General features: G+C 37.4%; 2 protein-coding genes across 3 annotated transcripts in view; one reads left to right on the top strand and one right to left on the bottom strand.

Moving 5' to 3' along the window:
* LOC121408934 (kinesin-II 95 kDa subunit-like) overlaps positions 1-677 on the bottom strand; it is a 42824-nt gene extending 42147 nt beyond the window's left edge. The window contains exon 1 of the mRNA XM_041600655.1: positions 595-677. The gene's annotated coding sequence lies outside the window, so the exon portion shown is untranslated. The remainder of the gene's footprint in view (positions 1-594) is intronic.
* A 3928-nt stretch (positions 678-4605) lies between these two features.
* LOC121408935 (protein pelota homolog) lies at positions 4606-18333 on the top strand. Of its 2 annotated transcripts, none has more exons than XM_041600659.1 (10): positions 4606-4795; positions 11101-11344; positions 12123-12213; positions 12728-12952; positions 13068-13108; positions 14199-14319; positions 14957-15077; positions 15346-15417; positions 16597-16703; positions 17845-18333. In XM_041600659.1, the coding sequence occupies exons 1-10, from the start codon at positions 4755-4757 to the stop codon at positions 17934-17936; spliced, it is 1155 nt and encodes a 384-aa protein (XP_041456593.1). In that variant the 5' UTR covers positions 4606-4754; the 3' UTR covers positions 17937-18333. The 2 variants fall into 2 exon arrangements, with proteins under 2 accessions (XP_041456593.1, XP_041456592.1); XM_041600658.1 differs by lacking the exon at positions 4606-4795 and adding an exon at positions 10736-10869.
* The last annotated feature ends 111 nt before the right edge of the window (positions 18334-18444 follow it).

Below are 18444 nucleotides of genomic sequence, written 5' to 3' on the forward strand. Positions count from 1 at the left end.
TCGAATGAACTTATAACACATTCATCGTCAAGCTGGTTTCTTGTTTCCATGGTGATGACACGGGCCCAGTTACCCTCGACGTGCGAATGCTGCGAGGTCACAAACCAGGAGTTATTTATAGAATCATGTATGCAGTTCATATTTTCTAAGGCCCTAGTAGAATCGGATCTGAAATCAATTGATTATGATTTACCCTCATGCGATATTTCAGCCCGGTATTCCAGTAACTGAAAATAATTTTGTATGTAAAACTCGTCACTCTTTTAGTCTTTTCCTATACTGCTGAATGGATTATAGATGGAATTTTTTTAGCAATTTCCCATTCAATCTAAAGTCTGGGAATTGGCTATTCACTCTCTAGTACAGGTTCACATCTTCTGAAAAAGTAACTTCTTATATCGTCACACGCACCCCGTAGGCCTTATACTTTACTTGACGTGCCATCAATAAAGTGAAAACTTACACGTCAAATAGTCTGCTTCTAATTCAACATGCTGTGAACCATTCATGTTAAATCAAACTACAGATTTCGGGCATACGGCATTGCTCCAAAAATAAAATCTGAGAAAATGGGGTAAAGTCGAATTCACATACCTATATAGGCCTACCAGTGTCCAGTCTTCTTATTACAAAGTAGATGATAAATCGATGCAAACAACCATTCACATGACACCAATCCATGAAACAACAGTAGACATCATCATGGGTGTCGATTTGTGTTGCGAATCTATTGTTCAAGGGGGATGACCTTTTGTTTCATCCCCCAACTTGAATAGTATGTCGTCAAGGATCGACACCAGTGGTAGACATCACCTGCAAAGTGACAGTGTCTGAAGAATGAATAAGTTTATGATGATAGTAAACAGGGGCGATACACAAAGGTGACGTGACGATCATTCTCAATTGGTTCAGGTTCAAGTCCCGGGTTTGAAGTATTTATAGACAAGATATGTTTTTCGCTGCAGGGTGTTAAAGATGAAACATTATATAAGAGTCCTTGAAGCGTCTTGTTTCAGCAACTACATTTTTTGGGGAAGTAAGTACCCTCAACCATGGACCTATACTTTTTTGTAAGACTGTTGCCAGAATAGCATAATGTTTCTTGTCCAAAATACTGACTTATATACTTATCAATATAGTTATGGTGAATTTCTTTCTGCTTTAACACGAATCGTCAAATCGGATATATTGATCTCATTTCAGTATATTAATTCAGAATGGCATATGTGTTCTTATCTTTGTACTCATTTGCAATTAACCTTATAAGCGCACCCTGTTCAAACTTGATTGAGCAAAATGCATATAAGATGTATCTTACAGTTTTGGTATTGTCTCCAAAACACTCAGCTCCCATTGATTAGTTACTTAGTGGTGTGAAATACCAGCCGGTCCTATAGTTTTATTTCAAAAAGTGCATGTATATGTCCCATTCATATGAATATTACAATTTTTCTTTATTTTTCTAGCAAAATAGATATATTTTTTATGAATTCCTACAAACGGTCTTCACTGGCGTATGGGGGACGACCATGCAGTTAGAACTAAAGAAAGGGAAATGGTTTTATATGTCCAAATCTTTCAAAAAAATGTGTTCACAATATTACAAACAGAGGCCACGGAACGGTTTTGAAATTTTTTTTGGGGGGCTGAGCCGAAGGTGGGGGGCTGACCATGCAAAATATCATAATCAGACGGTATTTTTTACGGTTTGGGAAAAAGAGCCCTGCAGCCCACCCCCCCCCCCCCCATAGCCCCTGCAAAGTTATCCGATAAGCCAAGTCCCCTAAAAATTTTGGCTCACTTTAAGTTTTACGCCACTGTTAAAAAATTTCCCGTCCAAGTCTAGTTCAGTGTAAACCTAATCTTGTATTAAAGCTAACACAGAGGCGACGATCCTGGGGGCGGGGGCACAGTGCCCCCACTTTTTGAAGCACTGAAAAGTGCCCTTTTTACGCAAGAACCCCCCCCCCCCTCACGAACCTGTGCTGTGCCCGTTTGATCGGAAATCAACCCGTTTCAGGTGTTACCAAGTGCCGGCCCTTTCTCGTTTTGTAAGTGTCATTTTTTTTCCTAAAAAAATTAATGCCCCCTCATGGACTTGTTCTGTGCCCTTTCCACCAGAGGACTAACCCATTTTACATGTTAGCAAGTGCCATATCTCGTATCTGTGCCAAATTTTACCAAATTTTCCCCCCTCATTAACGCGTGTCCTGTGCCCCTTTCACCTGATAACCCGTTTTATGTCTGAGCAAGTGCGCTCTTGTCTTCTTGTAAGTGCTCTTTTTCGAATCAGTGCCCTTTTTCATCCAAGAAAAGTGCCCTCATGAACATGTCATGTGCCCCTTTAATATTATAAAGTCTCCGTTTCATGCCGTCAGCAATTGCCCCTTAGCCTTCTTGTAGGTGCCCTTAATTGCCCCTTTATCTTTATCCGTTTTATGCCTTTAGCAATTGACCCTGCCTTCTTGTGGATGCCCTTTCTAGTATCAGTGCCCCTTTTACCTAAGAAGAGTGCCCCCAGGAGTGTGTTTCGTGTCTCACCTGAGAATTAAGGACCTGTTTTATGTGTATAGTGCCCCTAATTATCATAATAAGGTGCCTGTTCTTGTCCTGAAAACCCACTCTTTTTTAAGTTTCTTGAGTCATGTGAGTGGGGTAGATACTAGTAAGCGTAAGCCTTATTTTCTTTTTGTTTTAAGATCATGGCCGGATCATGGCCGTATGCAACGGGGGGGGGGTTCCCTCTCTTCAAAATTTTGAAAACTCATTTTCACTGCGTTCGTTCGATCCATAGATAAATTATCGCAGGATCTAGCTAGCAGCCGCGCCAAATCTACATAAAAAAAACGCGCATCCGTGACGTGACTGAGTTTATTAACGTGGCATTTATCGCGCCGCGCCGGTCTGTTCGTACCGGTACTTTGAATGGATTGCGAGATGGTGCTGCAACGACGATTTCACATATCGCCTACTTTTGTTGCTTTATTGATATAAGCAATGTTCATTACTTAAGGTGAACATTCTGAATCTCCACAATTTTGTATTTGAAGAACAATTAATTATTAGTTACTTAGTGGTGAAATACCAGCCGGTCCTATAGTTTTATTTCAAAAAGTGCAGGTATATGTCCTATTCATATGAATATTACAATTTTTCTTTATTTTTCTAGCAAAATAGATATATTTTTTATGAATTCCTACAAACGGTCTTCACTGGCGTATGGGGGACGACCATGCAGTTAGAACTAAAGAAAGGGAAATGGTTTTATATGTCCAAATCTTTCAAAAAAATGTGTCCACAATATTACAAACAGGGGCCACGGAACGGTTTTGAAATTGGGGGGGGGGGCTGAGCCGAAGGTGGGGGGCTGACCATGCAAAATATCATAATCAGACGGTATTTTTTACGGTTTGGGAAAAAGAGCCCTGCAGCCCACCCCCCATAGCCCCTGCAAAGTAATCCCGATAAGCCAAGTCCCCAAAAATTTTGGCTCACTTTAAGTTTTACGCCACTGTTAAAAAATTTCCCGTCCAAGTCTAGTTCAGTGTAAACCTAATCTTGTAAGCTAACACAGAGGCGACGATCCTGGGGGCGGGGGCACAGTGCCCCCACTTTTGAAGCACTGAAAAGTGCCCTTTTTACGCAAGAACCCCCCCCCCCTCACGAACCTGTGCTGTGCCCGTTTGATCGGAAATCAACCCGTTTCAGGTGTTACCAAGTGCCGGCCCTTTCTCGTTTTGTAAGTGTCATTTTTTTCCTCAAAAAATGCCCCCTCACGGACTTGTTATGTGCCCTTTCCACCTGAGGACTAACCCATTTTACGTGTTAGCAAGTGCCATATCTCGTATCTGTGCCAAATTTTACCAAATTGTTCCCCCTCATTAACGCGTGTTCTGTGCCCCTTTCACCTGATAACCCGTTTTATGTCTGAGCAAGTGCTCTCTTGTCTTCTTGTAAGTGCTCTTTTTCGAATCAGTGCCCTTTTTCATCCAAGAAAAGTGCCCTCATGAACATGTCATGTGCCCCTTTAATATTATAAAGTCTCCGTTTCATGCCGTCAGCAATTGCCCCTTAGCCTTCTTGTAGGTGCCCTTAATTGCCCCTTTATCTTTATCCGTTTTATGCCTTTAGCAATTGACCCTGCCTTCTTGTGGATGCCCTTTCTAGTATCAGTGCCCCTTTTACCTAAGAAGAGTGCCCCCAGGAGTGTGTTTCGTGTCTCACCTGAGAATTAAGGACCTGTTTTATGTGTATAGTGCCCCTAATTATCATAATAAGGTGCCTGTTCTTGTCCTGAAAACCCACTCTTTTTTAAGTTTCTTGAGTCATGTGAGTGGGGTAGATACTAGTAAGCGTAAGCCTTATTTTCTTTTTGTTTTAAGATCATGGCCGGATCATGGCCGTATGCAACGGGGGGGGGGGGGGGGTTCCCTCTCTTCAAAATTTTGAAAACTCATTTTCACTGCGTTCGTTCGATCCATAGATAAATTATCGCAGGATCTAGCTAGCAGCCGCGCCAAATCTACATTAAAAAAAACGCGCATCCGTGACGTGACTGAGTTTATTAACGTGGCATTTATCGCGCCGCGCCGGTACTCTGTTCGTACCGGTACTTTGAATGGATTGCGAGATGGTGCTGCAACGACGAGTTTCACATATCGCCTACTTTTGTTGCTTTATTGATATAAACAATGTTCATTACTTAAGGTGAACATTCTGAATCTCCACAATTTTGTATTTGAAGAACAATTAAAATGAAACTTGTCAGCAAAGACTTCGAAAAGGATGGTGCTGGGTGAGTAGAGGTCCTAGTTTGCGGTAGTCTACGTTACCCAGTCCCACCCGTATAAATCGATGTGACCACTTTTGTCTGAAGAAAATTAGGTTGGTTTAGTCATGTTTGTTAGTTTAATGTTAGCGTTGACACCAACTAACTCACATTATTATGTTATTATTACTATTATTATGTATTCGGCCTTAGAATTATAACAGGATATGTTGTCAAGAGAATATCCAGGGGGAAAAATATGGGTTGGGAGTGAGAGTTCAAAGTTCAATTTTTTAAGGCAGTGTATACAGCCACACGCGTGTGTCTTTACCATCCAGCCACACGCGTGTGGTTATATCCAGAACACCTATCTGTGGATACCGCCACACGCCGCCAGTAATAACAGTAAAAGTAAAACACGTACCGCGGTATGTAGGTCTGACCGTCTATATCACGATCAAAATAACCTCATTTCTTCATTAAATTCTTACATTCTAAACCCCTTTGATTTCTTTAAATCGTTTCTATTTCATTCTCACCGTCTTCTTTCCTTGCTTTTCTTGTCTTGTTACAAAAGGCCGCCTGTTAAATAGCAAATTTTCACACTTTTTCTACTTGTGTCGATTCTCTACTGAATCTAGGCTATGTGCGCATACGTACGAAACCCAAACTGTGTATGTCTACTATACTAGCGCTGCGCTAATGCTGTATGGGTCTTGCCACCGCGAAGGAAGCCAGAATCGACACAAGTAGAAAAAGAGAATTTGCTGTTAAACAGATGACCGTTTGTAACAAGACAAGAAAAGCAAGGAAAGAAGACGGTGAGAATGAAATTGAAACGATCTAAGGATATCAAAGGGGTTTAGAATGTAAGAATTTAATGAAGAAATGAGGTTATTTTGATCGTGATATAGACGGTCAGACATACGTGTTTTACTGTAATTTACTGGCGGCGTGTGGCGGTATCCACAGATATGTGTTCTGGATATAACCACACGCGTGTGGCTGGATGGTAAAGACACACGCGTGTGGCTGTATACACTGCCATTTGTTAAAGGGGAAGTTCACCCTGACAAAAAGTTTATTGTAAAAATAGCAGAAAAAATATTGCCGAAGGTTTGAGAAAAATTCATCAAATAATTAAAAAGTAATTAGAATTTCAATTATTTGATTTATGACGTCATATGCGAGCAGCATTCCTACATAGCGAATGGTAAAAAATCAATGAAATGTCATTTTCTCAGAAAATTGAAAATGGTTTTCACAGTACCTTTTGTATATCAATAGACAAATTACTTCACACCCGATCACGAATAGAAAACAAAATTAAGTCATCAGGAACCATACAGAATTTGAAATTCATGCATTTTATATTACATAACACATGGGGCAGCTGCTCGTTTATGACGTCACAAATCCAAAACTTTGAACTCTAATAACTTTCTTACTCTTTAACGGATTTTCCTCAAACCTTCACCAATATTTTTCAATATTTTTTCTGCTATTTTTACAACAAAGTTTTCTTCAGGGTGAACTTCCCCTTTAAGTTTTGGGGCTCCATTTTTACCTTTCATTTTTTTTCTTTATTGTAATAATATGAATTGTTAAATGATTATCTTATTTCTTGTTGTTCATTTAGATCTAATGTTTACTTTTGTATCTCGTGTATTAGATTAAATGGACCTAAAATAAATTTTACAATTTTGTCCAAATTGAATAGGGCTTAATGTCATCAACAGAGTCAGAAATGAGAATTTGTACTTCGAGGAATCGTTTTTATAAATCTTAGTTTATTTGATAAAAAACTCTCACTTGAAAATTATTTTATTAAATATTGAATGCATCGCAGCCTGACAGCAAATGCCAACATGTCAACTTATTTCACAAGCCATGCAAGCTTAGCTCTTAGTCTTACTCTTAATTGTTCCTGAATCTATATTAGTATGACTATTATATTTGTACTTTTTCTCTTTCTTTCTTCTTTCACTGCGCCTTGGGCACTCTGCTGGGTGGATTTGGCGCATTACAAATCACATATATTTTTATTAAGCTAAGCTATGCCAGCACAACCATGCCACAGCACTGAACCCGGCCCAGCACAGCTCACAGTCAATCATCACTGCAAAGTAGGCGGTGTGAAATTGCGCCAATACGGTACATGTATTCTGAGGCACTTCTTTAACTCACCAAAATCCCGCTAAAAATCCTTATTTTGGCCTTCAAATTTCGGAATCCGCTGCATAAAATTCTAGAGCACCGAAGGCTTAGTTCAAATTTAAAAACTGGGGTTGCCGAAAATATGCTAATATTTAAAAAAAAGTGTGATTTTGTTCAGTGTTTACGATCTAATTTAGGATGGTATCTTCAAAATGCAATGAAAAAGGAAACTTTTCACTATCAAAGTTAAGGAGGGACCTTGTGTGTTCCAGCCGACTTTGGCCGGGGCCGCTGAGCTAGCAGCGCAGCATGTGCGGCCTAACCAGTTATTGCTCGGCAATTATTTCGGGGGTGACTTCTAGATTTTATGCCGCCCCTAAAGCGTGATTTTGGGTGATTTCAGGGGCGACTTTAGGCAGTTCTGTTGCAAATTCGCATGCCACTCCCATGTATTTATTTCCTGGTGTTTTCTGTTTTCCAATCTCGTTTGAGCTGTTTGCATGTGCAGCCAAGGCCAAGGACCGTCTTTCGTGTTGCCCACATTTTATGATGCGCTGTAGATTTTTGCGGGATATTTCCGAATTAATGATAAACAAATTAAAATCAATTATAGCTAGCTTTATATCACACCATTTTATAAACAAAGATTTTGTTTACTTTAAAAGATGAATGAAATGTTTCCAGGTAGACCTCTAACATTTAATGTTAGACCGAATTTCATTTAAAATGCACAAGGAACGACATGGTTTTGGACAAAATTATTACAAATCTTAAACAATTCTACTTACCTGTCGACTTAGTAGCTCCTGTTGGACGTAGCGACCATCGTGGTATTCTGCTCAAGCCCAAATGCCTACCATCTCATCCAAACAAAACAAACAAAAAAATAGTACGGCCTATGAAAGATTCTAATATCCGTAGCTTTGGCAACTGGATAACTAGCCACGACTGGTCCCCTGCCCTTGCTAGTAATGATGTAAATATCAAATGTGATCAGTTTTATAGCGAGTTGAATGCGGCTGTAAGTACCCATTTTCCCATCAAAAGCGTCAGGATGCATCAAGATGATAAGCCATGGATCACTGCCCGGATAAAATCTTTGATTTCCCGTCGACAGCATCTATTTAAATCGAGTCTACCTGCTTGGAGAAGTGTCCGCAATCAGATCTTAAGAGAATGTACATCGGCCAAGAGGGAGTTCTATAGTAATAGAGTTCAACGATTGAAACGAGAGAATCCTAGAGCTTGGTACAAATATATCAAGTTGATGACATCAAATAAACCTTGTGAATTGGTCATCAATATTCCTGGTGGCCCCGAAAACATTACTGACAAAGAAATTGCCGACAAAATTAATGATGGCTTTTTGGAGATTGCTGAACAGATTCCCTCATTATCAACATCCAATCTCCCAGCATACTTCCCAAGAAGAGAGAAATTCCCTTTTCATGTACAACCATGGGATGTCTATCGCGAGCTTCAGAAACTTCAAGTAGGAAAGAGCGCTGGTCCAGACGGCATTTCTACCCGCTTGATCAGAGAATATGCCCTCGAACTTTCCACACCGATCTGCGAAATAATCAATGCTTCACTGGAACAAGGTATTGTACCACAACAATGGAAAGAGTCAACAATAGTGCCTGTACCTAAATCTTCCCCTGCAACCATTGATAAACTGAGACCGATCGCCCTCACCAGCCATTTTGCAAAACTTGCTGAGAAATTTGTTTGCAAGTGGCTACTCCGAGACATAGAAGGCACATTGGACCCTCATCAATATGGAAACAGGGCTAAGACATCTACCACGCACTACCTTGTCAACTTGTTAGACTTCCTCCATTCCAATGCTGACAAACCTGGTTATACCTCAACAGTAGTACTGACTGACTTTTCAAAAGCATTTGATCTTGTAGATCACAACATTGCTATTCGCAAAATCTTTCTCTTGGAGCTACACCTGAACTAATTCCATGGCTGTCGAGTTTCCTAACTCAACGAACCCAACGGGTGAGGTATAGTGGTGAATTATCAGACCAGCGAGTAACACATGCGGGCGTCCCTCAAGGGACACGATTGGGCCCCTTGCTCTTCCTCGCACTCGTGAATGATGCCCTCCTTGAATCATCGGTCCCTAGGTGGAAGTACGTTGATGATCTTACACTGGCAGAGAGTCGACTATCAACATCCACTGGCATCATTTCAATCGCTGTGCACGAACTAGAGACTTGGTGTAGAAACGCTAATATGAAGCTAAACCCTAGCAAATGTCAATCCCTTCAAGTGTCTTTCGGTAGAAACCCCCCATTGCCACAAGAAATTAGCATCTCTAATCAAGTCATCGAAAATTCAAATCATGTAAAACTGTTGGGTGTCTCAATCCAAAATGACTTGAAGTGGAGTCTTCACATCACTGACATCGTATCCAGAGCAAGTAAAAAACTGTACATGATTCGTAGTCTGAAAAAGTTCAACCTCTCTAGAAAAGACCTACTAACTATCTTTACATGCTATCTACGACCCATATTAGAGTACTGTGCACCTGTGTGGCACTCGTCCATAACAGCCAATGAATCAAAACAAATAGAATCTATCCAGAAAAGAGCATTGCGTATAATTTTTGGCAAAGATTATTACTCGTATGATAATGCACTTTCAACTTCTGGCCTTACAACCTTATATGACAGACGTGTCACTTTGTGTATGAAATTTGCACTATCCCTTGAAAAGTTCTTTCCTCACTGGCTACCCCCCAAACAATCTGAATTTAGAGCCCTCCGAAATAGCGAGAAATATAGACTGACGAAGTGCCGCACAGAACGATACAAGAAAAGTACCATGCCCTATCTAATCAGGCTTTTAAATGATAGATGAGTAACACATGTGTTTCTATGAAGTTTAAACGTCCTATGTATTCCCGGAATGATCTTATAATGTATTAATTACCCTTTTTATATCCATGATGAATATTACCAATTTCCTATGTATGTTCAAATAATTATATATTCATTGTATAACAAACACCAGATGAACGAAACAATGGCCAATTTTACCAATTATGACTTTATCCTATTTTGTAACAATGCCCCATCTATTTTGAAACTTAAATAATAATTTGCTGAAAGATAGTTTTTACCCCCCCCTCCCCTCTTCCATATTATTCCCATTATGTTGAACCTTTTCGATTTTGTGTTCAGCAGAACCGTTTTTCCTCTTTATGTTCTACTTGTAAACGCTTCCTTACACACACACTCAAATTATCATTTCTCTTATTTTTGAATCATTATTGTTCAGTGAAATAATTATGGTTAATCGAAATTAGTATTGCAATTAGAATCACTATTTTTGAAATTTGAATTATCACTGTATATTTGAATTATAATGGCTATATTGAATTAAGATTATTATTGTAATTGAGATTTTACCATGTTTATGTGCAATTTATATGTTTTTATTGTAAATTCAATGTCAATTCAGCCTTCGTAGCTGCTAAATTGAATAAAACATATCTTGAATCTTGAATCTTGAATCTCACATGGCACATTATAATAAATGGCCAAATGAAAGACGGTTCTTGCAAAAGACCCTTTCATGCAATCGGCCCTTGCTTGGTTCTCTAGTCTTTGTCTTGACTCGTAAATTTAAGCCCATAGGCCTAGGGCTAAATCTGTCAATTTTCAACAAATCTATTGGTCGATAGCTATACCATACTGAGGATTTGGTAAGAGGGAATTTTCAATTTATACTTGGAAGGGTTATGTCTCCCCGAGTATTATGAGGGAAAGGCATTCCCTGTTCCCATCTTGATTAGATTTTCTTCTATAAGACTATATTGGTATAGAGAATACAGAGGTCTATGATATTGAATCTACTTCCGAACTGATGTGGAACTGCAAGCAAACCCAAAGGAATGTCATGTATGAGCGGGGAAGACAATTGTATATAAGGTATATTTTGTTTTAAATTTCTAGGGCAAGTGGTTCACAATCATATTATGTCAGACCTTTTTTGTGTTTTAATGATTTAGAATAATTACCAAGAAACTAAATTTCTTCAATTTTGCTACTTTGCAATGCTTTGTTTATGTCAATTTTCCAGCAAATGTAGAGTAGGGTTTGATCCATTGGCTCTTGCATGCTCAATAATACAAATTTGCACTGATTTTACATCCTATGCAGGCAACTCACACTCATCCCAGAAAACCCTGAAGACATGTGGCATGCCTACAACCTTGTTGCTCCTGGTGATAGCCTTCGCTCCACAACGGTTCGTAAAGTGACTACCGAGTCATCCACAGGAAGCAGTACTAGTAACCGTGTCAGGACAACCCTTACCATCTCTGTGGAGGACATTGACTTTGACTCACAGGCTTGTATGCTCAGGGTCAAAGGTCGCAATATACAAGAAAATCAGTATGTCAAGGTTAGTTTGGATGTATTAGGTGATTAGATGCGTGTTCCTTAGAGCTTTTCAGAAAGTTGAAGACAAGTTTATGCATGACTGGAACATGTTCTTAGGTGCTATGTCAGCTGTAGGGATATATCTTAATAGCACAAGAAAATGTCACCAGTCATGCATAGAGTCATTCATAACTTACATTTATGAGACACCCACCATGTGATTTGGCTAGGGATAACGTTATCAGATCAGACCTTGATTTCCAATCGCTTGTTCGTTTTAGATTAAAAAATTTAATTGGGAATGAATTCAGCAAAGAGATCAATTGGGCAATTAAATAATATTTATTTTTTGTTTTGTTTAATGCAGAGTGTGTTTGTTAGAAATCCCTGAATGTACATGACCTTCAATTGGGAATCACTATTATATCAACTTGATTAAAGCTTTCAAACCTGTCTTACCTATTTTTTGCATAGTGACAATGCTACTTGCAGCCATCTGTTATATTTTACTTAAAACTTATCTGTTTTGACAGCCCCCAAACATATTCTCATCTAAATTTTTTGAGTATGGTGTCAAATTATCTGCCTCGATTATGTCAACAAGGTTATTTTGTTTGAGAGTCATAGATTTCTTTGATTTTCATTGTAGTTCTGAAGTGAGTTTGAATTGTTATTGAAGATTATTTAACCCTTTCTTGACAATTATGTATTGAGGATGATGTCAAGCTGGTAATTAATTACCTTATGCAATTTCATTCAGCCAGAATGATTACCGTTGTTGCAATCTTCTTTGTCATTAGATGGGAGCTTACCACACTCTGGATCTAGAGCTCAACAGGAAATTCACCCTTGCCAAGAAGACATGGGATATAGTAGCGTTGGACAGGATAGGTAATTGTTTCAGTGCCCTCTATATTTGAAAGGTAGACAGTGCGTCGTGAAACCTGCCAACAAGACCATGTTTATTGTTACTGGGGTAGTTGCGATTCTCACCTGATTAGATCACGTATTTAGAACTAGCATGTTTATAGGAGTAATGCCTAAAATTTGTTCACAAATTAGCATGCATTCCAAGTTTCCATAGGATTTTTCGGAAGGTTCATAACTTACAAAATGTGTCTACAAAAATGGCAATACCACATTTTCAGGAAGTAATTACAACAAGCAAAATAACTATTTCATCTAATACACAATAATTAATGAAAGGATGACGTCATCAGTACCATCATTAGTCGTATGAATCACTGCCTGGATGTGTATATAAATGTTTTGTAAAATCAAGCACACTTTGGAAGGTCATGACTTTCTTATTTACACCTTTTGTTTGATATCTTTTTATGCTATATCAAATCAATATCTTGCGAATATACTGAGCCCACTTCCCTACCTATTCCTTTCCTTTTAGACATGGCCTGTGACCCGGCACAAAGTGCGGATGTTGGAGCCATCGTTATGCAGGAGGGACTCGCTCATATATGTCTGGTTACCCCCAGTATGACATTGGTGAGGGCAAAGATAGAACATGGTATCCCAAGAAAAAGGAAAGGATTCTGTTCTCAACATGACAAGGGACTTGTCAAGTTCTACGATGCTGTCATGCAAGGCATACTTAGACATATAAACTTTGATAGTAAGTATATAACAATCTACTCACGATTCAAGAAATATGATACATTCCAAGAAAATGTGCTGTTTTGTCATCCTTTATATGGTCTTTCAATGATGATTTTTTTCCCCTCTTACAGTTGTCAAGTGTGTCTTGATTGGAAGTCCTGGCTTTGTCAAGGTAAGAAATTGTGTTCACTTCGAAAGTCACTCCATCAATTGTAGATCAATTAAAGTAGACTAAACTGATTATCTTTGTAAGCACTTAATCAGCTTCTTGATATTTGATGAAATATTGTTCCCCTTTGAAATGATTGAAGTGGATGTACTTTGTAAAAAAAAAATATAGGCACCCCAAATTTCAGTCTAATGTTCAAATTGCTACATAAAAGATAAAAAATATTGAGCTTATTCTTTGAGAACATAAAAAATTACAAAATATAATTTAAAATATAAATGAATACAGACAATTATATAACAGTTATTTAGTTTTCTTTTTGTACCACACATGGGATCATGACATCTTGATCTATTTCTCTGGTAATTTCAGTTTGTGTCTTATATTCAAACATTCTCATTACCATGCTCTTTTCTTGGATATTCCATTTCATCTTTGGATCACTCATTTGATCACAATTTTGATCTTATTATTTGAAATCCAAGTGGGTATATGAGACAAAATGGGATATCAATAGCTTAAGTGAAAAGCAGATACAGCTGAAGTATGCTAAGTGGCAATTACACCAACGGTCACCTACAAACTCCTGTTGATTTTAGGTGGTTGAATATGAGATTAGACCAAACAGACAATAGGTTAGGGGGTGATGCAAGAAACTGATTTGTAATCGAATATTTCAGTTGCATGTTTGTAATTTATCTAAATATTCAATTAATTTGCTAATATGTAAACTACGGAAAGCCATGGAAAGCTATGAGAAAGATCACACACTTGGATCAAAACATTGTCAATGCACTAAGTATTTATAGTTGTATTGTGAGGACATAAAGGGTATGTTATTATTATTTGCTTGGCATCACCTGTACCTGGGAGGCAAAAAGCGAACCGAATCACTATGACCCACAGGTCTCTCCACATATAACAGATTGGGGGATCGCAGGTGGACCACTGCACCGGGGTTTCCCCATACTCTTGTATGAAAATTATATTCTAGATGATGGTTTTGCCAACTTTCCATGGTTCAGATTTTGATTAGATCAATCACATTACTATGTGAAAATGTTCTTTGTATTCTTATCTTTATCTTTTCCAGGATCAGTTTTGTGAATATATGTTCCAGCAGGCCATAAAGCAAGATCTCAAGATCCTCCTAGAAAACAAGTCTAGATTTATTCAGGTCCATGCATCATCGGGTCACAAACATGCACTCAAAGGTTTGTTTTACAGACAGAAAATATTTGATATGAATTGATTTCCTGTATTATAACTGGTCATTAATGTATACTTCAGATCATTATGTAACTTGTTTATTTGAAAAGTGTTAATGCTTGTACTAATGTAAAATGGAATGGTTATTTGAGAAAAGGTGCACATGAGCTAACTACAAACTGGCTTATAGTATGTGATTCCCCTTCCCTCATGTTGTTTCATTTGTAGAAAATAAAAGGCTCTGGAAAGAAATCCTGGTTATTCCAAAAGTTACTGTTTTATAATCAGTATAGAACCAATTTTGCCCATTATTTCATTTGTCATGTAAGTTCAGATGTTCAGATACGATGCAATATAATGTACAGCAACATTATTCATAGTCTAATAGATATGGTGATTCAAATCACTTCATGTTTGCTCATCAATAATATTACAACTTTTGACAAAGTTTACTTTGTGCTCAATTTTATGAGGGATCTGATTGGATAACTTAATATTGCACAGGCAGAAGATATCTTTTACATCTTAACATATCACATTGACCTTGTACCCAAAATGTTCCGGAGCTTTCTCGTATTATATCTGAATGAGTCTCTATGTGGTCATGTCCATCTCATTCCCCTTTCTCTTTCTTCACTACAGAAATTCTGTCAGACCCAGTAGTGACTTCAAAATTAGCTGACACCAAAGCATCAGGGGAAGTGAAAGCTTTAGACACATTCTATGCAATGCTACAGACTGAACCAGATAGAGCATTCTATGGGTAAGGCTTAGGACCCTGTTTCATAAAACTTGTCATTTCTGGTGAATTATCAAGTTACTGCTATGATTTACAGAAATCTCAACATTTGTTTTGATAAGGACAATTTTCATATTGATATTTTGTTTTGTGAAAGAGAACTCAATATTGTTAATCCTCTAATTGAAATTCTTCACTCACTTTAGGAATCGGCGTAAATTGTATTTGACATCAGAATACTTGAGTTTGTGGGTTTCTTTAATGGTATCTTTTATCAATGTCCCCTTTTCAGATTGAACCAGATTCAACAAGCCAATGAAGCTCTTGCTATAGAAACACTGCTTATTAGTGATGAACTATTCAGGTAATTTTTATTTAGCATATTTAGAATAGTGTCGACATCACATTTTTTATCATAAAGATTGAGCATGAAGTGGAGATAACAATGACACTTCATGAACATATGATTAGTGGATACATGTACCTAACAAGCAGCCAATAGTTATCACGATGTGAACATTTATCTACAGGAATTTGGTATAAATTGGAGGATATTGCCATTTATAGAAATGCATAATGTAGCTGGGATGGCAAGATCTTGTAGTATCAATTTTTAAAGGGGTAAACCACTTTTAGTTATGTTCGAAAATTTTTACCTAGGATAAATTGATAACTTTCATTTCTCAAATTTGTAACAATTATACATTTTTTTTTACTCAGTTACATAGTTTTGAAAAAATGAAATATGGATAGAATGAAATTGACATGCAAGAATTAATTTAAAAGTCACCAAGGTAGAGAGTGTAATGTTTAGCTTCAGTCTCCAGTTTCATTTACGAAAGTGTAGCATTCTGCACTGAAAAGGTTTTCAATTGTAAGTACATTTTTAGTTTTCTAATCATGTTAAAGGTGTCTCCAAATGAAATGGAAACACTAACTCTACTGTATAATGGTTCATTTATTAGTCTAGTGATACCTTTTTCAAAATCCAGTTTTTTATCTAAAAAAATATAACTACTCTGTATCATGGGCATGTGGATTAGGTAATCCATTGGATATGGTGTAAAGTCAGTCATTTGCATGACGTTTCACTCTCCTTAACATTTAACTTAATTAAGATAACATGTTATCTGAAGCTCCAGTAGTGTTATATATTCTGTCTTTCATACAGGTCTTAAATGTGCCTTTTGCTAATCTGTAACACTATTGTATAGATATTTATCTATATCTTTTGATAATATTGCTGGTCATCTTGTTTTAGTTAGGTTTCACACAGAGCTTAAATTGCTGTAAGGCCATGGCCTTGGATTCCTTATTGATTGGTCTCAATGCCTTCTTCACTGGACTTGGAGAATTTTTTTTGTGCTCTTGTTAACTTTTCCTCTTTGTGCTCTTTTAAAATGTGCCCTTTTGAAATATGGCCTTGCCCAAGAAATATCAAAAGTAAAGGTGTGGTTAAATGTACTTGTGGGCTTTTTTAAAAGACATTTTATTCATCCTCGACAAGCAGGATATTTACAGGAGTTTTGAATATCATTGACAGGTCCTCTGATGTAACAAAGAGACGTGTGTATGTTGATCTGGTAGAGAGTGTAAGAGACAATGGTGGTGAAGTTAAGGTCTTCTCTAGTTTACATGTCTCAGGGGAACGTAAGTATTCAACATTTCAATATGGTCCTGTCTGACAAAGAGTTGCAATATATATATTTTGAACTTAATGACGTTAGGTCTAAGAGTTCCTATCCCTTAAGTACTCAAATCTACATTAATTTGAATTTATTGCAATTCTTTGTGAGATGAAGCCCTTTAGATAGGCGATACAAAGTTTTGCAGCAAAGCTCAGGGGCCAGTTTCATAAAACTTGCTATAATACCAAATTTGCATTTAAACATTTCAAAGCTACTGAAATCATTCAATTTGATTGGCTGATGAATTATAGATATTGGGCATTTATTATCATAAGTCATTGTGAAACAGGATACAGGAAGTTTTTGTTATATGCGGCAATTGGAAATGTTGCAGAGGTAGAATTTTTTTGGAGCCTGGCTGCAAAAAATGTGGACCAATACAAATGAATAATTCATGTCCAGACAAACTTATTTCATAATTGTGGAATTGTTCACGACATATGAAACAACTAATGATATGAATTATATTTATATCATGAGTTGTACAAACAACTGCCTTTAACAAGGGGGCCTATTAATTGGCATGTGAAACCCTACCCTTGTATTAAAAACAAAATGAGAACCCTTTTCCCCTAAACAAGTACAGCGATATATATAAATTATGTCACGGTCGTCGGTTTTACCCTTACCTACATCATTGGGTATAGTACAGCCCAACCTCCCACACCTCGCGAAAATCGGATTCTAAACACATCAGCAAATTATATATCATGGTTCCAGTAGCTCATAACAATTAATGTAACTTGAAATTGATTGCAGGTTTTATGACACAGGGTCCTTATTCAAAACTATATTTACTTTTTAGAAGATTGTGAGTGGGAATGATCGTGAGTGTATAGTTGGTCCAATGTCGGATAGGACTGTACAGATAAAGTGGTTGTTTGATAATCAAAATTATATATGAATCAATAATAAATGGCAATAGGTTTGCAAATTAGCAGAAGCCTTATCCATTTGACCATTCTGGAGAATGTTACCTACTAAAGAGGGTAAAAAAATCATGTGGAACAAATAAAAAGAAAGTGCATTTTATTTTTATTGGTAAAATGAAAATGTGTTTAGGATTTCTTATCTTTATCCTCCATTACTCTTTTTCTTTGTAGAACTCAATCAGCTAACAGGTTTGGCAGCCATGCTACGATTCCCAATGCCTGATATTGAAGACAATGATAGCTCTGATTCAGATGACGATTGATGTAAAACTCACAATAGGCATCTATTTATTAAAATATCTATTCACTTCTTGATTTGGAGACACCATGGTTGATTGTGCCTGATGGCTTAAAGGCTATGCAGTTAAGAAAGCTGGTTAGGAAAATAATATATAAGGTGAATCTGTTGATGCAGTCTCAGATTCAAATCAAATTTTCCTGGTCATTTGGCATGCCATGAACACATTGACGTATTCATACGACATGAAGAGGAAGAGTTGTTCCAAGGTTTAAGGAGTTTCATGAGATTAAGAGTTCATGGATTGTATAATTTATTTAATGCTAATTGGTCATTTACTTATTTTATACTATCAAGAACTAGGCTCTTTTTGTCCTCAACTGTTTATGAATGCTAGTTGTGGGGGAACTGTAAAGACCCAAGAAGTACCATCAGGGAAGAAAAAAATATGATGGTGCTACATCAATAATGTGTTCCCATGTGATATCACAAGCAGACATATTGGAGTAAAAGACAGTAGGAAACCTCTGCAC

Source organism: Lytechinus variegatus, chromosome 2 (genome assembly GCF_018143015.1).
Source record: "Lytechinus variegatus isolate NC3 chromosome 2, Lvar_3.0, whole genome shotgun sequence".
In the NCBI taxonomy this organism is placed as follows: domain Eukaryota; kingdom Metazoa; phylum Echinodermata; class Echinoidea; order Temnopleuroida; family Toxopneustidae; genus Lytechinus; species Lytechinus variegatus.

What these genes read in the sequence shown, in the direction of transcription:
- LOC121408935 (XM_041600658.1), top strand. Translation starts at nt 10,805, where the DNA reads ATGTGGAACTGCAAGCAAACCCAAAGGAATGTCATGTATGAGCGGGGA. An exon ending in AGTAGCGTTGGACAGGATAG is followed by an intron (nt 12,214 to 12,727) that starts GTAATTGTTTCA and finishes CTTTCCTTTTAG; the next exon opens with ACATGGCCTGTGACCCGGCA. An exon ending in TTTACATGTCTCAGGGGAAC is followed by an intron (nt 16,704 to 17,844) that starts GTAAGTATTCAA and finishes TTTTCTTTGTAG; the next exon opens with AACTCAATCAGCTAACAGGT.